The sequence below is a fragment of the Bos mutus genome, chromosome 18, assembly GCF_027580195.1.
Source record: "Bos mutus isolate GX-2022 chromosome 18, NWIPB_WYAK_1.1, whole genome shotgun sequence".
Lineage (NCBI taxonomy): Eukaryota > Metazoa > Chordata > Mammalia > Artiodactyla > Bovidae > Bos > Bos mutus.
The window spans coordinates 14516349-14538444 of record NC_091634.1 but is presented as its reverse complement, the minus strand read 5'-3'; the positions used below and the strand labels follow the sequence as shown (position 1 = coordinate 14538444).

Sequence of the window (22096 nt, the reverse complement as noted above, 5' to 3'; positions counted from 1 at the left end):
GCGGCCATATTGGCTACGGGAATTGCGGAGGCGTTGCGACCGCTGCCATTTTCAGTTAGGGCATGGGGCGACTTCCGGTTACCATTTTGAGTGACAGTAGAGGCGGAGCTCCGGCTGACAAGTTCATTCAGGGCCGGGCTTCGAGGGCACCTCCCTGAGAGCGACTGAAGGCTAAGCCCGGAGGGCGGAGGCAAACCATCGTAGCCTCGCCCCCGATTTGGGGCTCCACCTCCCGGCCCCACTTCCGCCGGGGGTGCGTCGATAGGCGTCGCTGCCGTAAATCGGGCTGTCGGTTTGCCGCATCACGGAAGATGGCGGCCACGGCGGTGAACGGGGTGGCCGGCACCTCGAGCTCGGGGTCTGCGGCGGCCTCGGGCGCGATCCTGCAGGCCGCGGCCGGCATGTACGAGCAGCTCAAGGGCGAGTGGAACCGGAAAAGCCCTAATCTTAGCAAGTGCGGGGAAGAGCTGGGCCGTCTCAAGGTAAGGATCGGCCGGGGGTGCTTCGAGGGGTCCAGACCCAACCGAGCTTCGGGCTCAGGGGGAAACCGCGGCGCCGACGGGACTAAGGCGGACTGGGCTATCTAATAGGGTGAAGGATTCAGAGGAGCCGAAATGCGGTTTGGAGGCATGTAGATGTGAGAGGGACCTCGAACGGACTAAATGCGGCCCCACGGTTGGGGGTGATGGAGAGGGTGTTTCTGGCACACCGAGTGAGAGGTTAAAATTTTGGTGCTTGGAGGCCTAGCTGGTTGGAGTGGTAGGATGGGGCTGTCAGCTTTTGTGATGTAGGGTTCTGGCCGCCACCAAGTGGGAAATGAGGACTGGACAGGGAGATGGAAGAAGGAGGCTGGGATGATGGGGTTCGTGGTTAAGACCAGGCTAAGCTGGGGTCCTAAAAATCTGGGGCTTAGGGATAGATCTGTGGAGAGAGGGGCCCAGCTAAGTTGTGAGAGCAGGATTGAAGCTGGGAAAAATACTCTTAGAGCAGAGGACCTTAATGGGGCTTGGGTTGCTTCAGGCCGGGTGGAAGGGGTACAAATACAGTGGGCTGGACCACGTTACTGAGGTGTGTGGGGTGGTGTCTGTTAAGGGATGATGTGTGAGCTGGACCATAGGAAGAGATTAGCCCCCTTTCCTCCTTGGTGTAGGTTGAGGTGGGTAGCTGGTCCCAACCCAGCAAGGTGTGGGAAAGCGTTGCCAAAGAACCGAAGAAGCTAGTGTCTCCCCTCCCCCTTGATTCCACTGGGTCAGGCATGGAGTGGGTCTCTCCAGTGGGTCTATTAATACTTGTAACATGAAGTCATCCTAAATGAACCCACATCATGTGTCCAGGCCCTGATCTGACTGACTTCTTTAATACTCATAACAACCTTATGAGTCAGGGATGATGGCTAGCTCCATTTTCTAGGTGGGAAAATGAAGGCCTAGATAAAAGTAAATAACTCATACTTAAAGTCTCATCTTCTTTCCTTCCTTCCCCTGCCCTCCTCTTCAGCTGGTTTTGTTGGAGCTCAACTTCCTGCCAACCACAGGGACCAAATTGACCAAGCAGCAGCTCATTCTGGCCCGTGAGTGTCACTGGAGTTGATGGGGGTGGGGGCGGTTTATGGACTTAGGTTGTGGCAAGAATGGTAGCAGTGGTGGTCAAGGTCGGGACTCTGGTCACCTCCTGAGAACTTCCTCTGTTGCCTACAGGTGACATACTGGAGATCGGGGCTCAATGGAGTATCCTACGCAAGGACATCCCCTCCTTCGAGCGGTACATGGCCCAGCTCAAGTGCTACTACTTCGATTACAAGTGAGGATGGACCTGGCCCCTAATTTGGGGGGTGTGTGTGTAGCAGCTTCCTTGGTGGCTCAGTGGTAAAGAATCTGCCTGCCAGTACAGGAGATGGGCAAATCCCCGGGTTGGGAAGATCCCCTGGAGAAGGGAATGACAACTCACTCCAGTATTCTTGCTTGGAAAATCCCATGGACAGAGGAGCCTGGCGGGCTACAGTCCATGGGATCACAAAGAGTTGCATGCAGCTGGGCACACAGTAGTGTGTGTGTTGGAGGGGGTGGGTGGTTTACATGGCAGCTTTATATCCTTGTTGCTCTAGCCACTTGGGACATCTTCCTTCACCTGGGAATTCCCCCTCTGCATAGCTGTGTGCCCAGAAGCCTCAGGGTTCGTGGTTGGCCTGGAGGGCCTGAGTCTGGGATTATGCTGTCCAGTCTCAGTTACCCTCTGGTCTGTCTCCTTCTTCACATTCCCATTCTAAATTTCCACTCCCCAAGGTAGCCACAGTCCTGTTTTACCTGCCTTGATCCCAGCCTTGCTCTCTTCCATTCATCCCTCCATGGCAGCTGGTAGGATCTTTGTGACGCTAAAATTTGACCATGTTGATTGTCTGCTTAGAACCTGTCATGACTCTCCGTAGCACTCAGGTTTCAGACCAAGCTCTTTCCTGTGGTCTCCAATGGGGTATCAGCCCTGACTCCTCTGTCTGTGTGTCTCCTGTCCCGGCCTTGTCTCTCCTACTGGACTGTGAGTCTTCTAGAAACAGAAGGGTCTTGGTCACTGTTGGGTCCCAGCACAGCCTAGTATGGAGCCTGGCCCAGAGCAGAGACTCACTGACTGCACGTTGAATATGAAACTGAATGGTTTCATAACCGAATGGGGTTTCCATGGAGACTGATGGGTAAGAATTTGACAGGAGAAGCTTGGAAAACCGAATTTGAAGCTATTTTTCCCCTTTCCTGATTATATGATCTTGGGCAAGTGGCTTCACCTCTCTAATTCTGTTTCCCCCTAGAAGTGAAGGTAATGCTTATTAATATAATTAGCACTTCTGTGGTATTTGTTGGGGCCAGATACCATTCTAATCACTGTACCTGGATTAAATAACTTAATCAGTTAACTTTATTCATTTAACCCACCTCTATGAGGTGGGTACTGTGATGAAACCTGTTTTACAGTTAGGGGAACGGAGGCTTAGTCACTTTACTGGAGAGGTCACTTTCTAGGGCCCATATGATTGTGACTTCTTTATGTCTCTTTGAGCCTCAGTTATATCTGAAAATCCAGGAACTAGTGGTCCTCCAAGGAGAGAGCATCGGGCAGTCATCAGGGTGGATCCCTGGAGCCTGTGGTGTGGGGAGCCTGGTTGGCACCTAAGCCCTCCTTACCTTGGATTCCCACTCTGGTCCATAGGGAGCAGCTCCCAGAGTCAGCCTACATGCACCAGCTCCTGGGCCTCAACCTCCTCTTCCTGCTGTCCCAGAACCGGGTGGCTGAGTTCCACACAGAGCTGGAGCGGCTGCCTGCCAAGGACATCCAGACCAACGTATACATCAAGCATCCGGTGTCCCTCGAGCAGGTGAGGCTGAGGAAGCGGCGGGGGGAGGGCCTGGCTAAAGGGAGGGGTGCAGGGAGAGACACTCGGGAGGGCTTCCTGGAAGACTAGGCAGGGCTCAGCCTGAGGACTCATTTGCTTATTTGTCTAACAAATATCGAGCCCTAGCCATGTACGCAGGCACTTTGGTTGGTTTTCTGACTGTACAGTGAACAAAACAGATCAAATCTCAGATCTTATGAGGTTGACATTCATATGAGGAAGCAGATAGTAAATAAAATGATTGTGTGTGTCTGTGTGTGTGTGTGTGTGTACATACCAGGGAGGGCTTCCTAGAAGAGGAGGACCCCATCTGCATGGGGAGTGGTGACTATGGCAGAGTGGTCTGGCAGAGTGTAGATTATGGAGGCACTGGGATTATTACAGTGAGGCCTCAGTGGGGATGCCTCTCTGCTGCCTCTTCCTCACCCTCTCTTCTTCCCCACCCGTCCTCTACAGTACCTGATGGAGGGCAGCTACAATAAGGTATTCCTGGCCAAAGGCAACATTCCCGCCGAGAGCTACACTTTCTTCATCGACATCCTGCTTGACACTATCAGGTGTGTGGGGGCCAGGGCCCTGTGGAGTGTAGAAAGAGCTTGGACTCCAGAGTCAGATAGCTCTGTGTTTGAATCCCATTCGGGCCACTTGTGATCTGGGGAGGCTGGGCACATGAGTTTCCTTTTCTGTGAACTGGAACTGGTCATGAGATGGTGGTAAGAGCCCTCTTCTCACTCTGGGCCGTGTGTGTGTATGGGCCCATGGAATTCGACCCTGAGCATGGGCTTGGTGCCCAAACTGCTCAGCTCAGTGCTCAGACAGAGACCTGGCTGCCTTTCTCATGGAAGTACTCCTTGAGTCATCTGGCTTCACCTCAGGTCACCTAAACTGTGGAACCTCAGTTTTCCGTTCTTTAGAAGAGGGCCACCAAATCCCGCTAGCTCCTTGGGGGTTGCTGTGTACACAGGTGGCACTGCATGGGTGGATGGGCGTGACGTGTACAAGTCCATGTGTTCAGGTAGTATCAGAGTTGGTCCACCCGGGCAAAGCGCCAGATTGAGTGGCGTTTTCATTCCTCCAGTGACAAAGCTGGGCCCAGAGAGGTGTGGGGAGTGAGGAGGGGCAGTTGAGTAGGTTTAGGTTATTTTTAACTCTGAAATATTTCTACTCTCTGCAATGCACAGGGAATAATATAATGAGTGCCCACATACCTACCACCTAGCCTAAGAGATATTAATAAAATACCTCCCAAACAGGCAAGCTCCTCCTTTTCACTAGTTTTTGCCCAGAGCTACTCCCTTGTCCCATTTCAGTGCCTTGATGTCTTGCTGTTTTTTAACTTCAGTGTTGACCTCTTAAAGTGGGTACAAAGATCCCCGTTGGGATTGGATCCTGTGGGGAGGGTGTTAGGTGAAGAGATCCCTTTATGTGAATCTGAGGCTCAGTTTCAGCCAAGCCTGAAGTCCTGAAGTGGCTAGGAGTGAGAATCTGAGCCTGGGCCCAGGAGTCCCAGAGACCTGAGTGTGTGCCCTGCTGTGGCCCTAGCTTTGCAGCTCTAGTCAAGCTACTCTCCCCTGAGCCTCGATGGGATAAATGGGGCAGGTAACATATTTCAGTTGTAAGTGCTGAATTGAAGGACCAGGCCTTGTCTGTGCACAATAATGAGACTCATCTTCCCCCAGGGATGAGATTGCTGGTTGTATCGAGAAGGCCTATGAGAAAATCCTCTTCACAGAGGCCACCCGGATCCTCTTCTTCAACACACCCAAAAAGATGACAGACTACGCCAAGAAGGTGGCTGGGGTGGAGGTCAAGGGACCATAGGTGCACTCACTAACAGCAGGGAGGGATGGCCTGGAGGGACACTGGAGCAAGACTCCAGTTGTGTGACCTCAGGCAAGTGGCCAAACTGCTCTGAACTTCAGTTTCCCTATCTGTAGAAAGGGGCTAGGGTTTCATGTGTGGGATAAGCTGAGCCCAGCACCTGGCACCAGCCAGAGCAGGAGGCTTAGCGCTTGATGGTGTCTGTCCTCAGAATTCCTTGGAGAGTGCAGCTTTTCCCCACAAGACTTTGGTTCATTGGCTCTGGGGTGTTTGTGTGGGATCAGGGTCCCTGGAGGTGCTGATGCTTGTGGTGAGTAGCCCTGGTGACTGACGAGGGTCACGGTCAGACTGGAATAGGTGAAGCTCAACTCGGGTGATGGGGACAGCTGATATCTAATGATCGTTTACTCTGGGCCATTCTTCTCAGTACTTTTGATTCATATGATTCCCCACAACAGACCCAGAGAGGTGTGTGATTAGGGTCCCATCTCAAACATGGAGAAACGGAGGCACAGAAAAGTGAAATTACTTGCCCAGGGTTGGTGAGGAAAGTGAGCCAGGGCCTACATGGGTTAAGTGCTGGCTCGGGGGGCTGGGGAGGGTGTGTGTGATCACCCCACCCATCTCCCATCTCTCCTTTCTTACAGCGAGGGTGGGTCCTGGGCCTCAACAACTACTACAGCTTTGCCAGCCAGCAGCAAAAGCCGGAAGATACCACCATCCCTTCCACGGAGCTGGCCAAACAGGTCATCGAGTATGCCCGGCAGCTGGAGATGATCGTCTGAGCTCACCAGGCACTGGGGTGGGGCAGGGCTTGCATTATTTAAGGCAGTTGCAGTGCAGAGTTCCCCCCACCCCCAATAAAGATGGATTGACATTTTCTTTTAGGCCCTTGTTGCCCCAAGTGGACTGGTAGGGACATAAGTTCTTATCTCTGAAGAACTTGGAAGTTTAAGGGCACGAGGAAGTCTGAGATAACCCTGGATCAGCCTCTTTCCAGTGGCCATTGCTCAGAGTCTCCAACACAGATGCCCACTGCAGGGCCCAGTGGCGCTGTGGCCTGGGGGAGGGACAGGCCCCAATAGAGGAACTATTGCGGCTAGCTGTGGACACTCAAAGGCCAGGCCAAGGTACCAGTGTTCAGTGAAGGGGGTGAAATGTCCTGATATTGAAAAATACTTGCAGTGAATTAAACCAGTTTTTAAAAATGACAGGCTAAATCGACCTCTGTGGAACAAAAGGCACAAGGCCCTGGCCAGGGTGGGCCTTACTCCCACTCTTCTGAGCCAGTGCTCTGATGTAGGACCTCTGTACCTCCCAGCCTATGTTTCCTGCCCTTGAAGTTCTCAAGGTGTTGAAGGCAGAGTCCAAATTTGGGCCATTTGTGTGATTTTCAAGATTTTCTTTGAGTCAGTTTCCCCAGCTGCATAATGGGAATGAATCATTCCTGCTTTCCAGAGTGATTTGTGCTAAACCCTGAGCTTGGCACCAGATTGATTGGTTGGAAATGCAGTTGATATTAAGGGGAATGAGAACGTCTCACCTGTGGCCTCATCAGTCCACATGCTGGGTGAACAGAACCTCCCTTATTGCTGGTCCTGGTCCAGCTTCCTGTTCGCAGGATACGGTGCTTTCAGGGAGACCTCTGCCCCACCTCAGCCCTCCAACCCTTAGCTGGCAGGCATCTCGGCATCTGGATAGTTATTTTATTGTCAAGGAGGGGGAGGCAGAGGGCATTGGGCAGACTACTCAGTTGGAATGGGTAGCCTGCAAGTCATAGTGCTCCAGCCCGGCTACCAGGGAGCCGGCCAGCTTGATGGTGGCGACCCAGGGTGGCTCACTCAGGTGGTTGGTGGGTGTGCTCAGCCTACAGGGAGGGTAGAATCATCAGAACCTGTGTGGCCAGGCCTTTACCCATTCTAGGCTCCTCTCTCTCCATCTGTATAAGAGACCATGACTGAATATCCCAAAGGGAGTTTAGATCAGGGCTGTATCTGAGTAATAAACTTAGTAGGAAAGAGAGCTGAGGGCTGGTGATAATGGTTCCCCCAACTCCCCCTCCAGGCCCCAGCTGAGCCCCAGAGGTTCCAGGGCAGAGGGTCTCCCTGTGACTCAGGACCCAGGAAACAGACCCGGATGATGACCAGATTCTGAGATTAAGGGGTGAAGGAGAGGTAACCGGAGGATGCAGTGTCTCCCCTGAATCTGCAGAATCAAGGGTAATCTCTGCAGGACAAGGACTGGGACATCAGGGCCCTCTGGTGGTCAAAGACTGGAGCGGTCAGGAGTCAGGGACTAGGCCTGGGGCTTCCTTTGGAAGCCTGCATTTATAACCATTTGGTTCCAGAAGACCATCATCTTCTCTGTCCCTGAAGAGCTTGGGACATGGTCCTTCTTAATGTCATCGGGGACAGGGTCAAGGAAGTGAATAGGATCAGGCCAGCTGGGACCAGTACCCCTGATGGCTCCAGAGAGTAACAAGGGAGGTTATCCATCAGAGGTCTGGATACTAAGGGGCTGGGCCAAGGTGTTCTCTGTCAGGGAGCAGTGTGCTATTAAGGCTCCTATTGGTTCTGAAAGGTTGGAGTTCAGTTGGGTTTAAGATGCAGCCAAGGGGAGGGTCTAGGGACAGCTGGGGTCAGGAGGCCAAAAGGTTGAATGGGGCCCCTCCAGGAAAGTGAAGTTCAAGACTTGGAGGGGTATCCCCTCCCCTCCCTCCTCCCTGACCTCCCCTCACCAGGCAGACACGTTTCTCGGCAGGCGGCGGTGGCGTGGCTGGTGGCGGCAGTAACACTTGCAGGGACAGGAGTTAAGCACCTGGAAGGGTGGCCAGTGGCGCGCGGCGCCCGAGTTAGCTGTCCCCGCCGGCAGAGCTCCGCTGCCACCACCCCCTGCACCACCGCTGTCAGTCACAGTAGTGGCTGTACGTTCGCGGGGACCATCTCCGGGGGCGCCATCCTCACGCGGAACCGCGCGGGCTGCACGGGGACCCTTGTTCCTGCGCGTGCGGGTCTTGGCGGGCGCGGGCGCGGGCGCAGGTGGCAATGGCTCGGCCACAGTGGGAGCTGGAGCCGGGGATGGGGCCGGGGCCGGGGCCGGGGCCGGGGCCGGGACCTGGGCCTGGTCAGCAGCCAAGGCGGAGGACAGAGAGGGAGCCGGGGCGGGAGTCACGGCCGACTCCAAGTGGCCCGGGCCCGGGGCGGGCGGGAGCGTCACGGGCAGCGGCGTTGTCTGGATCACGGGCGGCTGCGGTGTGGGAGGCGGCGCTGGAGGCGGCGTGGGTGGTGGCGTGGGCGGCGGCGGCGGCATCAGCTCCGGCGGGCCGGGAGGCCGGGGGCGCACAGGCTCGCCATTGGTGGGCGCCGGGAAGATGAACATAGGCGGCGCCAGCAAGGCGGGTGCGGGCCTCCGGGACCCGGGAGCAGGATGCATCTGCCCTGAAGCAGGCGGTGCGGAGCCCCAGGGCCCTGAGAAAGCGGCTGCGCGTCGTCTGGGCGCCCCGACGCCTCCGCCAGCTCCATTGAAGCGAAAGTGGCGTTCAGGGCCATCAGGAGGGCTTACCCAGTCAAATTTGGGCTTCGAGCCTGGGAAGGTGGTGTAAGGTGGCGGCGGAAGAGTCCGGGCGTGGGACGCAGAAGCCGAGGGGGGTCCAGAACACCCCTCGCCGTCTCCATCGCCGCCCTCTGCTTCCTGAGTTGCCCGAGGCACCTCTCCCGAGGGGCGAGAGGCCCCTGGAGCCAGGGGCCCCTGCTTCAGGACCTCAGCGTAGGAGATGGCGCCCGAGGCGGCGAAGAGTCCGCCGCCGCCGCCGCCGCCCCCCAGAGAGGCTTTAGTGGCTAAAGAACTCGACGCTGCCGCAGGGGGCAGCGGGGGCCCCGACTTGAAGGTGACTTTACACAACAGACTCAGGCCGGACTCGGAGGCCGCAGGCCTGGCCATTTCGCCCTCGCCTGCTTGGGGAGGTGCCCCGCTGCGGGCCCCGCTGGCCGTCTGGCCCTCGCTGCCGAGTCTGGCCTGGCTTTCCGTAGGGGTTGCGGCGGGTGTGGCCAGAGCAGGAGTGATTCTGCGGTCCGGGTGCTGCCCGTCGGAAGGTGGCGGTAGTGGCGGCTTCCGCGGCTCCACGGGCGGCGGAGTCGGAGATGGGGCCCTCGGGACAGGGTCGGGGTCCTCTTCGGCTAGTTGCAGGGATGGCGGCGGCAGCGGGCGGAGGCTCGGAGGGTCACCCTGGCCTCGATGACTCGCCTCCAGCAGACCGCGGATCCGGGGCACTGGAGTGCCCATGGGTTTTCGCCACTTAGACGGCGCGGGCAGCAGGGTCCCCACGGGGGGCGGGGGTGGTGTGGAGACCGCGGCCGCAGCCGCCTCCTCTGAAGGGGGCGTCACTGGCGAGGGCAGTTCTAAGGTCAGGGGCAGGGGTGAGGGTGAGGCCTGGGGCTCCGGGGGTACCAGGAGTCCCGGGGGCGCGGAGCTGCCAGGGAACCAGACGCCCAGCCCGCGAGCCAGGCGCATGGCCGGGGAGGAGGGGGTCACCTCGGGCTCCACCAGGGATGTCCGGCGGGAGTCGGAGGACCGGTCCGAGGCCTGCTCTTTTCGGGAGCCCCCGCCCGCGGACGGCTCCGACTGCACGTTCCCCATTTCTGACGGAGGTCGGGAACTGTGGTCAGAAAAACTTTAGCCAGTCAATCTGCCAGGGCTGTGGGGAACCCCCCGAAGCTGGCTGAACTTGGTCCTGTCCGCCAGCACCGCCTACCCTTGTTCCTCAAGACCTACTCAGGCACTGGTTTCTCCCCTCATTCCTGTTCCCTGACTCTTGACGTTCACGCCTTCTTCCTCATGGCCCCATACAGCTAGCTGCTGCTCAGATACTTAGTCTCCCATCCTCTTAGTGTACTAAGGTCCGGTCCCTGTGTCTCTGGCTGGTCCCTCATATCACATCCCTACACTGTGGCCACGTTTCAAGTCTTTAAGCTCCGAGACATTGGTCTTGCCCGCTTCCCTGGCAATCACGCAGGCCGCGACACTCATGATGTCGGCTTCTGTAGCCTATAAGGCCTACAAAGAGTTCAAGCTACTTTCCCAGGACTTTAACTGGGCTCCAGAGGCCCAAGCCCCGCCCCGCCCTCTTGTCCCGCCCCGATTGTCAAAGAATCGGGCCTTCTCAAGTCCCCTCCCACCCCTGCCCCAGGTTTGGCCCCGCCTCCGCTTAACAATTCCTGGTATTCTTGTCAGTCTAACCCCTCAGTCATCACCTCTAACCCTCAGATCCCTCTCTCTGTGTTGATCATTTGGTCCTGTCCTCTTCCCGGCTTTAATCCTAAATTTCTTTTCCCGCTGCTGGTCTAGAGGCAGGCCTCACACTCAGGCCCCACCCCTTTTCCCAAGCTCCTCCTTGGCTCCTCCTTTGCTCGGAGGATGCCACTCACCAACTCCTCCAGCTGACCAAAGTTCAGACCGCGGCCCCCTGGGCTCAGGGCAGGGCAGGGAACGGCCGTAGCAGAAAATAACCGAAAAGAACGGGGGTGCGGGTGAAGGCAAGTGGGCGAGACAACGAGGGCGGACCCCGAGATCTAGGCCCCGCCCCCGAGCTCGAGGCTCCGCCCTCCTGTGAGCCATCCTAAGCACAGCCCCTTACGAACCTGGATCTCCCTTTGAAATACTCCGGTGTCTTCTTCCCCGCCCCCCAGATCTCGTAGTCTTAGGCCTCATCCCTTTAGAACCTTCTTTTAGCCCCGCCCATTTACAATGCCCCGCCCCTCCGTTATTACCTCTCCCGAAGCCCCGCCCATTACGAACTCTGCTACGTAGCTCCTCCCTTTTGGAACTCTCCGTCGTCCTGCCCCTAAAGACAATTTACTTATAAGCTCCGCCCTTCTAAGACCTAGCAACCTCTCTTCCCAAGACCCTGTCCTTCCTCGGGCCGGCCTAGAAGGCCCTTCCTCCGTGGGCCCGCCCCTTCCCTGACGCACGCGCTCGTCCGCGCCTTCGGCGTCCGCACCCTCTCCACCTCTAGGCCCTCCGACCCCGCCCCCTTGCGAAGGCTCCCTTCTCGCCCCACCCCATTTCGAACCCAGTCAGGCACCCAGCCCCTCCCATTTAGAACCGCAAACGTAGACCCTCGCCTCTATAGAATCTTGAGAGCAGGCTCCGTCCTGGACCCCTTCTCCATATCCTCAGGGGCCAATGGCGCGGATGGGTGGGAAAGTAGGGGATCCTTTCTGGATCCTGAGAAAATGCGGGCTGGGGGGCTGTTCGCTAGAGCCACTGCCGGGCTCTAGGACCCAGCGGGCAAGTGCGCCTGCCTCGCGTTTACCCCTCCCCCAAGCCGCCCCCTCCCCCCCACCCATCTTCCCCCTCCCTCCCCCTGCGCCCCGGCTCCCGGTGCCCGTCTCTAGCGCCGCCGGAGCCAGCGAGGGAGCCGGAGCGAACAGGAGGAAGAGGAGGAGGAGGAGGCCACGTCGCCACCGCTCGGAGCCCGGCCGGAGCCTCCCAGGCAGGTGCCGAGGGGGGCGAGGGGGCGGGGGCTGACGGACCGCCTGTCACGATGAGGGGGCGGCCAGGACCGCGCTGCGCCTCCTGCCCACCCGGGCGCCCCCCAGACCCTGGCTGGAAGGAAAAGGAGGTGGGGGCCCCTGAACTGCGCGGCAGCCATTTGGGGTATCGGTCACCATTTAGGGGGCCTGGACTTCCTCCGAGGACTCCCCATTCATAAAATTCCGTACTGGACCCTCACCATTGAGGAACTCAGGGGACCACTCCCCCCCGGGGAACAGCTGTGTGAAGAGCGTAGGGCATCCAGAAATCCCGGCGTCCCATCCCAGTAGGCCCTGGAGAGGACCCCTGCCCTCTCTCTGTTTCACCTGTTGTCGGGGGAGGCGGGCGGACAAAGGAAGCAGCGTCACGTGACTGCTCATTCACAAAATCCCATCCCATTGAGAAAAGGGGGCTGGGGGCGCTGCAGCCTCCCCCTCCCCTCCCGAAGGACTGGGGAAACCCGGCAGCCTACTGGTAGGGGAAGGGGCTAGAGCTCGTTGCTGGGGTCCCTAAGGCCGGGGCTCCAATGTCCCAGCGCTAGGTGGTAGTGAGGGGTTGGACGCTGATCCCTATTATGGGCGGAGGGCTACGTCCCCTGAGCTGGGGGGCGGGGTAAGATGGTTCTGAAGGATGCTGGGGCGGGGAGGGAAAGGAGGAGGGATCAGTTCCTCCCCCAACCCCTCACCCTGCAATCTCTCCCCCTTGCCTTTCCTCGGCAGGGGCCTGAGGGAGCAGGCTTGATTTTTGTGAATGAAATGCTCTCTGGATGACTCTCGATCGCCCGTTTCTGGCTTCCTCTGCCTCCATCTCCCTTTCGGCCTGTCTCTGGCCATTTCTGGTTCTCTCCCTGCTCCCTGCCCATCTCCCGTTGCTGGGTGACTCAGTGAGCTTTGCATCCGGTCTCATTCATAAATCCGGGAAGGGGTGGGGGGGGGGGTTGGGGAGGAAGACAGCCTGGGTTTCTCACCCAGCCAGTGGCCTGGGTGGCAGGGTGCGGAGGCAGTGTAGGGGGGACTGGAGCTGAGTTGATGGGCTCTAAGAAAATACATATGCGCAGGCACCCAGCTGTGAGGGGGACGATGGGTGGGGCTGTGGGTACGTGCTGAGGGAGGAGAAGGAGACAGGGTTGATAGGGGATGAGCAGGAGGAGGAAGGGAAGTGGAAGAACGAAGCTCTGGGGGTGAGGATGGGGAAGATGGGGAAAGGGAGGCAAGGTGAGTATGGAAAAAAAAGGTAGATATGGAGAAGGAGGTAGGCATGGGAGAAAAGAGATGGCAAGAGGAAGAAAGAAGCCATGCTGGAAGAAGGTGGGCATAAGAGAGGTGACGGGTATGGGCAGAAGGTGGGCATGGGGAAGGAGGTGGGTGTAGAAGGTAAGGGGAGTATGGGTGACTAAGGAAACAGTAGATCGGGCTGTGAGGGATGAAGAGGGGAGGTGAGGGTTGGGGAAACACTGACTGGGAGAGCAGGAATGACGCTCACTGACCATATTGTCCCTGTCCCCCTACCTCCTCCAGGTACATGGTTCGGGTCCGAGCCGTGGTGATGGCCCGAGATGACTCCAGTGGGGGCTGGCTGCCTGTGGGGGGCGGGGGCCTCAGCCAGGTGAGCGTATGTCGGGTCCGAGGGGCCAGGCCCGAGGGGGGGGCCCGCCAGGGGCACTACGTCATCCACGGGGAGCGCCTCCGGGACCAGAAAGTGAGCCACCCTGGGGCGTGGGGGTGGGGTGGGGGTGTGGGGAAGTAGGGGGATGGGGCTGGGAATGCAGAGGTGAGGTCAGGTCATCTCCCAGCCGAAATCAAACCCGGGTGTGGGATGGAGCTGGAAGTGACTCTGTCCTCTGGATGAGAGTGGGGAGTTTGGGGACTATTGAGGGTGTCAAACAGGTCCTGTCCCCTGCCACTGCCCACTGGACGGCCACAGCAGCCTGCTCACTGGTCTCCTTGTCGTCCTGCTCCCTCCCCCAACCTCAGCCTGTTCCACTGGGGCTGGGCTAACACCTGACTCAGATCACATCCCTCCTCTGCTGGCTCAAAACCCTCCCCGTGGCTCCATCTTGCTCAGAGATCCTCACCCCGGGAATTTTACACCACCTGCCCCTCTGGCCTAAGTATATGGAGGCCTTTGGTGGGGGGACCATCTGGAAGTGTCACATAGGGTTTACCATCCTGTTGTGGGTTCAGCAGCAATATTCTGGGCTGTCTGGCATGAAATGGAAAGAGACTGTTGACGTTTCAGCTGGGGATGTAGTAGAAAGGTTTGGATTGTTCGAAAAGGCTTGGGGTAAGGCTTGCATTTCAGAGCAGGGGTTGGAAGGAATAGTGTAGGGGGATTTGAAATGGTGTGGAAAAAAATATGGTGATGTTGGGCAAGAAGATGGGAGAACATCTAGGGTGTTGACCAGCATCTGAGGGGAAATCTGTGGGATTTTGATTAAAAAAAATTTGGGGGGTAGTATTTGGGGAGATTACTGGGGCATCAGAAGGGGATTAACATTTTGAGATGTTCAGTAAAGCTTGGGGAGTACAAGTGAGTCAGATGGGCGATACTGGCTATCAGAAGGAGGTTAACATTTTTTGAGGCATCCAATAAAATTTGGGGTGCCTACTGAGATATCAGAGGGAGGGAGGTGTTAGGAAAATGTAGAGATCAAGGGTTTGGGGGGAAATATTGGAGTATCGGAGGTGTGCTCAATATCGGGGTGTGATCGGGGTTCAAGGGTGCACCTGGGATGGGGAATGAGATGTGTGAGGTGCTCTGGCAGGAAGGGAATGTCTGACCTGGACCCTTCCTGCCTGCCCCCACTTCAGATCACCTTGGAGTGTACCCTGAGGCCAGGCTTGGTTTACAACAAGGTGAACCCCATCTTCCATCACTGGAGCCTGGGTGACTGCAAGTTCGGGCTGACGTTTCAGAGCCCGGCCGAGGCAGATGAGTTTCAGAAGAGCCTGCTGGCAGCGCTGGCTGCTCTGGGTCGAGGTGAGTGATGCAGGCGGTGGGGGCTGGAGCCTGGGCTGGTTTGGGTGGGGAGTGGGAGAAGCTTGGCCCCGAGAACTCACTGCTCTGCCTCTCTCCCTACCCCAGGCTCGCTCACCCCCTCCTCCTCCTCCTCTTCCTCCTCCCCTTCCCAGGACACTGCAGAGACCCCCTGCCCTCTGACGGTGAGTCTCCTGGGTGCAACGCTGCCGGGAGGGCAGGGGGCTATTTCTATTCTGCAAACATTCTTGAGCACCTACTGTGTATCTACTTTGTATCACGTGCTGGGGACACAAATTTGGGCCAAAAACGATTAGTGTCAATTTCAATCCCAGTGATTTTAGTTTTTCTGTTCTATTATGATATACCCATTCATCCAAGGGTATTTATTGAACACCTTCCATAAGAAGTGTTTTAAGCACTGGGGATACATCAGTGAATAGAATAAAGTCTCTTTCCTCGTGGAGCTTCTATTCTAGTGTGGAAAGGCAGAAAATTTTTTTTAAGGTACACTATTAAAATGAATAAATATTAAAAGTAAATAGATGAACAAATCAATGGGAAATCCAACCTTCTAGTTGCTCAAGGTACAAACCTTGGAGCCATCCTTGACTCCTTTCCTTTTTTAATGCCCCCTCATCTAGTCTCTCAGCACATATTGGCTCCACTTTCTTTTTTCCACTTTCTTTTTTTAAAAAGTTGGCATCACCTCACAGCACACAGGATCTTAGTTCCCCAACCAGGGATGGAACTTGGGCCGGTCAGTGAAAGCACCAAGTCCTAACTACTGGGACCTCCAGGGAATTCCCTGGCTCTACTTTCAAAATGATCAGACTGTGCCTCCAGCCTGGTGACTATTCAAGCTCATCTCCCAACTGGACTGTCTCATCAGCTGCTCATCATCAACTGCCCCCCTCCTCCATCTCCTTTCCTCCCACACAGCCAGAGGGACCCTACTGACATCTAAGTCTGATCACGGATATCCTCCACTTAGAATCCTACCGGGGCTCCATCTCACTCCTGGTAAAGGACAAAGTCCTCACAGAGGCACATAAGACCCCACACCAACTGGCCCCCTATTACTCTCCCTCATGCTCACTAGGCTCCAGCCACATTGGCCTCCTCACTGTTAAGTCAAAAGGGAAGACAGACTCCTGTCTCAGGGCTTTTGCACTGGCTGGTCCTCTTGGAACATTCCCAAATTTCCACATGGCTTATTCTCTTACTTCCTTCAGGGCTTTACACATGTAGTCTCCTCCTCAGTGAGGGCCCTCCCTGTTGTTATTCAGTTGCTAAGTTGCATCTGACTCTTTGCGAACCTGTGGACTGTAGCCTACCAAATTCTTCTGTCCATGGGATTTCCAGGCAAGAATAATGGAGTGGGTTGCCATTTCCTACTCCAGAGGATCTTCCCAACCCAGGGATCAAACCCAGGCTCCTGCATTGGCAGGTGCATTCTTTACCACTGAGCCATCAGGGAAGCCCTGAGGCCCTCCCTGAGTAACCTGTGTAAAACTGCAGTCTCCTAATTCTCCTTATCTTGTTCTTTCCCCCATCTTCTAAGATAGTTTTATTTCCTCTCCCAATAGACAATTTTCTTATCTATGACTTTACTATCCATCTCCCATGCTAGAATGTCTGCTCCAGGAGGGCAAGGATCTTTTGTTGCTTTCTTGCTGCATCTTCAATGCTTAAAACAGTGCCTGGTAGACAGTAAGTGTTCAGTAAATATGTGTTGAATAAATTGATTGAATGAATAAATGCACATAATGTCGGATTCGATTTGGCCCTTGCTGGGAACAATGGGAATGTCTCAAGAACACATGGAGGAACAAACCTGGTTCCCTGGGCAGAAAGGGGGGCTTCCCAGTATAATAGGAGATGTAGAGGGATCTACAAAAGTCACACAGACAGATCCCATTTACTGAGTGCTTCCTCAGGAAAGATGCTGTGCTTTCTGTGCTCCATCTCATATCCTCCCAATGGCCTTTGCGAGCCTGGCAAGTCACGGGTGCTCAATGAATGTTTATTGAGGATAGTAATCTGTTGAGGTAGGAATGATTCCCAAGTCACAGAAAGGAATGGAGGGTCTGAGAAGTGATGTTTCAGCTTGTAAAGGACAGAGCTTGGTTTGGACGGGAAGGAACACATTCTAGGTGGGTGGAACTACCCCACTAAAGGTGTGGTGGTAGGCAGGAGGCAGGAAGGCAGCTGATGGCCAAGGGACAGGGGTTCTGGGAAGGGAGGATGATTTGATGTTCTGTAGGTTGGTGAGCTGAGCAGATAAGAAGAGGGAATCCAATAATCATAACCATTTCCTGCTCTTCCTGTACTTCAGGCATGTTTATGCCCTTTACAGTGGGTCCTAACCACATCCTTATGAATAGACAATATTATGATCCCCATTTTACAGAGGAGGAAACTGAGGCTCAAAGAGCTGAGCTCACTTGCCGGAGGTCACACAAGCAGTCAGTGGCATTGCCGGGGCTTGAACCCAGGCCTGTCTGGCCGCAGAGCCCTCGCTCGCAATGGGAGGGGGTCTATATAAGGGCATCGGCTGTGCCAGAGGTCCCGGCTCTGAGGCCGCCAATCTCCCCCAGTCCCACGTGGACAGCGACTCCTCCTCCAGTCACAGCCACCAGGAGACGCCTCCCAGCGCAGCGGCGGCCCCCATCGTCACGGTGGAGTCAGCTTCCGGCTTCGGGCCGGCCACGCCCCCCCAGCGCCGCCGCTCATCAGCTCAGGTGGGGCTCCCGGGAAAAGGGGGCAGGGCGCCGGGGTCCCGAAGTGGGCGGGAGCTGAGGCCGCAGAGGGGCAAGAAATCACAGATTCTAAGGGATGGCTGACATGTCTTGTGGCGAGGGAGCTTAGGCCTGGGAAGCTTAGTTCCTGGGAAGATTGGGTGAGGGCTTCCCGCGCGTCTCCTGCGCTCTTGGAGACTGGAACGCTCTGAATTCCAGAGGGGTTTAGGGGACGACTTGGACAATGAATATATATTAGGGAGTTGGTGGTAATCATGGAAGGAGTTCTTTAGTACTTAACTCACAAGGAGTGAGACTCAATATCCAAGGGAGTAAAAGGGACCTGGTGACCAGACTCCTGCAGGAGAAGGAGAAGATGGCTGGAGTCCAGGAATCTGAGAAGGGCTGGGTACAGGAATCCTGGATCTTGAGAGAGGACAGGACTGAGAGCCTGGCCCAAAGAGTCCTTAAAGTCTGGGCTTGTGCCTGGAGTCTTCTGTCTGTCCCTGGGAGTGGAATGGGCTGAGGACTTAGAAGTTCGGGACCCCAGGCAATCAGGATTCCAGTACAGGATGCTAAGATAAATGAGGCCTGTGGCTGGGTCTTTGGATTCTCGTGTCTTCTAAGGCCGGGATGGATTGTGGTGGCATGTGGGGGATCACAGAGCCCGTTAACCTGTTCTCCTGTATCTTGGTCCTACAGAGCTACCCTCCGCTCCTACCATTCATGGGGATTCCGGAGCCTTCAGAGCCCCTGGCTGGGGCAGGGGGCCCGGGCTGGGGCGGCCGCGGCTATGAGGATTACCGGCGTGCGGGGCCGCCCGCGCCCCTCGCCCTGTCCACCTGCGTCGTGCGCTTCGCCAAGACCGGCGCTTTGAGGGGCGCAGCCCTGGGGCCCCCCGCAGTCCTACCCGCTCCTCTCACCGAGGCTGCTCCTCCAGCACCCCCGGCTCGCCCACCCCCAGGCCCTGGCCCGGCCCCTGCGCCAGCCAAGGCCTCCCCGGAGGCGGAGGAGGCGGCGCGCTGCGTGCACTGCCGCGCGCTCTTCCGCCGTCGCGCTGATGGTCGTGGCGGCCGCTGCGCCGAGGCCCCGGACCCGGGTCGCCTGCTTGTGCGCCGTCTCAGCTGCCTGTGGTGCGCTGAGAGTTTGCTCTACCACTGCCTGTCGGATGCCGAGGGCGACTTCTCGGACCCATGCGCCTGCGAGCCGGGCCACCCGCGCCCCGCCGCGCGCTGGGCCGCTCTGGCTGCCCTCTCGCTCGCGGTGCCCTGCCTCTGCTGCTACGCGCCCCTGCGTGCATGCCACTGGGTCGCGGCGCGATGCGGCTGCGCCGGCTGTGGAGGTCGCCACGAAGAGGCTGCGCGGTGAGAACGGCCTGATGGGTCCGGTAGCCGGACCGAGGACCCCAAATTGAGGGTCCAGGACCCCGGACTCCGTTCGGACCCCAAACCCAAACCTAGGCACACCCGGAACTTGGAGCTTGAGTTTGGATTGAGAGACCCCAGACCTGAAACCTGGACCCCAAATGTAGGACTGAGAGACCCCAGAACCAGCTTCATTGGGATGTCTGTCCAAGAGGTTCCAGGCACCCTGAGTTCTGGCTTCCTGTTCTCAACCCCCACCCCGACCTAGACAGGAGATTCCAGGGATCCCCAGACTCTTCACCCCAGGCAGGCAGGGAGCACACAGATCCCTGAGAGCCGGGCTCATCCTGACTCCCTGTTCAAATTACCAACCTAGACCCCCGTCATGCCTGGCACCATGAACCCCGTCAGATTACAGCCCAATAATTAAGAGTGGCCAGAACCTGACCCTACCTGTATACAGTTACTCCCAGATCTTAAATCATAGTACCTGGAATCACCCCCCAATGATTCTTGAATGCACCTAAAACCTGGGGTACCTGTATCTAAGATGTTCTTGTAGCCCCAGGACTTCTTAGACACCAAATCCTCTTAAGATGCCCCGAGTCCTTGGATGTGCTCAAACGGCTCTTCTCTCACCCAAATGACTTGGGAGATCCACCTCAGAGCCCTCCTTCCCACATGCACATGGCCCAAGATCCAGAAGTCAGACTCCGAGATGCTCTGTGAGCCAAGGATCAAAGACCTCTGTAGACCCACCCATCCCAAGCTGGTGTTCCCAGGAATTTTCAATTCCATATATAGAACTCTGAAGTCCTATATATATAGGACTGATCTAGGACTGAAGGCCACCAGTACCTCAGGGTCTAAGACATGGGTCCCAGCCCTTCAGATACCCTTCTTCCAAACCTCCTTGGACTTGGATTTCAAGCCCCAGATCATCCTGGAATCTTCAGCTTCTTTGTACCCACATATTCCCAGTCCCCAAAAGGCTAGGAGCCCAGTTCCCAGAAGATGGGACATTCATGGCAACTCAGACCTCTGACCCCTTGCCCCTGAGCGGCCCCAGAGTGCTTTAAGAGCACTCCATCAAGACCCTAAGGTGCCATTGACCCTCCAAATTCAGAACTCAAGCCTACACAGTATTGGGATTGTCCCTGACCCAAGACCTTGGCCCCTCCATGCCAGAAACAAATCTGAGGTGCCCTGGGACTTTCACACCTTCAGATCCCAGATTTTTTTTGGATTCCAACCTCTCTAGCCTGATAATTTCCAGGCCCAGCTTGTGCATCTCCTGAGACCTGCTGCCCGTTGAATCCTGCTGTCCACAGGCCCCTGAAACCCCAAGGTCCCACACTCTCAGAATTCTAGTCCTAAGAGCCCCGGCCCAAGCTCTCAGTATCATACAGAACTACCCTTTACCCTAAAGGGAAAAAAAAAAAAAACATTTTGAGCTAATGTTACTGGATTCCAGGACCACCCAAGAGCTTCCCTGCTCCCATATCTAGGAACTAGCATTGCCATAGATGAGTGTGCAGGCTGTTCACTAAACAAAGGCTCACAGCCAAGGCTGTGAGTGGGGCTGGCTATGCTGTGCCTTCAGAGGAAGGTGTGCATTTGTGTAAGTTGCACAAAGGCAACTAGATATGGCTCTATTGGCACAAATGCCCGTGGTTGCACACTCACACCTATACACACCCACACCCACACAATTCCCAGCCTTGCAGACTCTCTCCCAAGCCCAACGTTGAGTCCTAGCCTTAGTCCAAGCCTTTCATGTTCTGCCCCTCTGTTAACCCCTTCACGTCCATCTCAGAGTTGGGGGTTGTTTCAGAAAGTTTGAAAGCCTGGTTCATGGCCTTCTGAGACTCCTCTTCTGGGAAAAGGGGATTCCAAGATCGCTTTCTCTTCAATGGAATGGGACTTCTAGTGTACCACGGATCTGACAGCCTGCATGGGGGAGATCACGGTCTTGGAGCAACACCATCTCAATGTTGTTTGGGCTTGGGACCTAAATCTGGTCCTAGGCATCTTGAAGTGTGCCCTTACCTTTCCTCATTACCCAGACCTGGATGGCCTTGTGGGGGTTCAAGGGATAGGTCAAGGGGGCCAGAGGGATGGATCCTCCTGTCACTTCCTTTAAATTATTAACTATTTATTACATCCGGAACCTGTGAGATTCAGCTCTCTCAACCAGACCCTGGGATGGGTGAGAGAAATGAGGGGTGTCCCTCCCATCCCCACTCTGCCCAGCTCTCATCAGTGTCAGACCCACCAGAGCTGAGGGCGGAGGGACGAGGGGCTGGGGCAGCCTGGGTCCCCATCCCCCTCTCTGTGCCTCGGTCTCCTCCCTTCCGTGGTGGGCGGGGGGAAGCTCCATTCTTAACCTACCTCGTTTTGGGGAGGGGTGGGACGGGGGACCAGAGTGCTGTAAGGTGCTGTGGGATCTGTGGATGAAGTGGTGGGGGCTGGGGGAAGGTTCCCTGGCTCCCACCTCCCAGCACCGCCTCTCCCAGGTCTCCCAGTCCTGCTCCCTGCTAATACCCACCTCTGATCCATGATTACTCTTCATCACCCCTAAATCAGGGGTGCATGGAGGGATGACCCTGGGAGCCAGGAAGACCTCAAACCCTGGAGCCCCCAGGCCCAATTTCCCAGCTGCTTGCCCCTCAGATTGGATGCTTGGCCCCCAGGCTTGGGGAGGCACCTCGACATTTATCTTCCTGATCTTGATTCTAAGCCAGTCTGTGACCTCAATATTGTTATCAGTGCAGGCTGAAGTAGTGGGGGAGGATGGGGGCCGAAGACCAGCCTTGTCATTGGGGGAGGGGGCATGAGATATCGGCTCCAAGAAATGTCTGTGACAAAGTCTCAGCCTGTGTTCTTTATTTGCATTGATGCACCCCATCCGCTCACCTTCCTGAGTCACCAGACCAGACAAATCCTCCTTTCCCCTTCTCATCCTTTAGTCCCAAGCAGACCCTCTGGCTGAATTTTATACATCCAATCACTCCACAAGTACATTTACTGAACACTTGTTGTACACCAAGCCCTGTTCTAGGTGCTGGGGATAAAACAGTGAACAGAAAATTTCTTTCCCACAAGAAACTTGTGAACTTTATAGTGAAGGAGACAACATGTGAAGGAGATAGCATGTTAGTGAAGGAGATAAGATATAATGAAGGAGATAACATATTAGAAATGATATATGCGTACATGCTGAGTTACTTCAGTCGTGTCCAACTCTTTGACTCTCTGCAACCCTATGGACTATAGACCAT

At 56.1% G+C, this 22096-nt stretch overlaps 3 protein-coding genes across 8 annotated transcripts; 2 read left to right on the top strand and 1 right to left on the bottom strand.

Moving 5' to 3' along the window:
- Window positions 1-251: 251 nt before the first annotated feature.
- PSMD8 (proteasome 26S subunit, non-ATPase 8) lies at window positions 252-6090 on the top strand. The gene is made up of 7 exons (XM_005908250.3): window positions 252-482; window positions 1498-1570; window positions 1698-1800; window positions 3199-3364; window positions 3839-3939; window positions 5062-5173; window positions 5851-6090. Exons 1-7 carry the CDS (start codon window positions 312-314, stop codon window positions 5986-5988), a joined length of 864 nt encoding a protein of 287 aa, XP_005908312.1. The 5' UTR covers window positions 252-311; the 3' UTR covers window positions 5989-6090.
- A 797-nt stretch (window positions 6091-6887) lies between these two features.
- On the bottom strand, window positions 6888-11079 carry GGN (gametogenetin). Of its 3 annotated transcripts, none has more exons than XM_070387776.1 (3): window positions 10969-11079; window positions 7941-9857; window positions 6888-7070 (listed from the first exon to the last, which is right to left on the bottom strand). In XM_070387776.1, the coding sequence occupies exons 2-3, from the start codon at window positions 9836-9838 to the stop codon at window positions 6953-6955; spliced, it is 2016 nt and encodes a 671-aa protein (XP_070243877.1). In that variant the 5' UTR covers window positions 9839-9857; window positions 10969-11079; the 3' UTR covers window positions 6888-6952. The 3 variants fall into 3 exon arrangements, with proteins under 3 accessions (XP_070243877.1, XP_070243876.1, XP_070243874.1); XM_070387775.1 differs by lacking the exon at window positions 10969-11079 and adding an exon at window positions 10840-10932; XM_070387773.1 differs by lacking the exon at window positions 10969-11079 and adding an exon at window positions 10627-10925.
- Window positions 11080-11565: 486 nt separating this feature from the next.
- SPRED3 (sprouty related EVH1 domain containing 3) lies at window positions 11566-21667 on the top strand. 4 transcript variants are annotated; one of them, XM_070387778.1, is made up of 6 exons: window positions 11566-11693; window positions 13252-13432; window positions 14545-14713; window positions 14819-14895; window positions 17311-17454; window positions 18154-21667. In XM_070387778.1, exons 2-6 carry the CDS (start codon window positions 13256-13258, stop codon window positions 18817-18819), a joined length of 1233 nt encoding a protein of 410 aa, XP_070243879.1. In that variant the 5' UTR covers window positions 11566-11693; window positions 13252-13255; the 3' UTR covers window positions 18820-21667. The 4 variants fall into 4 exon arrangements, with proteins under 4 accessions (XP_070243879.1, XP_070243881.1, XP_070243878.1 ...); XM_070387780.1 differs by having other exon boundaries at window positions 13252-13339; window positions 18154-21666; XM_070387777.1 differs by lacking the exon at window positions 11566-11693 and adding an exon at window positions 12735-13041.
- The last annotated feature ends 429 nt before the right edge of the window (window positions 21668-22096 follow it).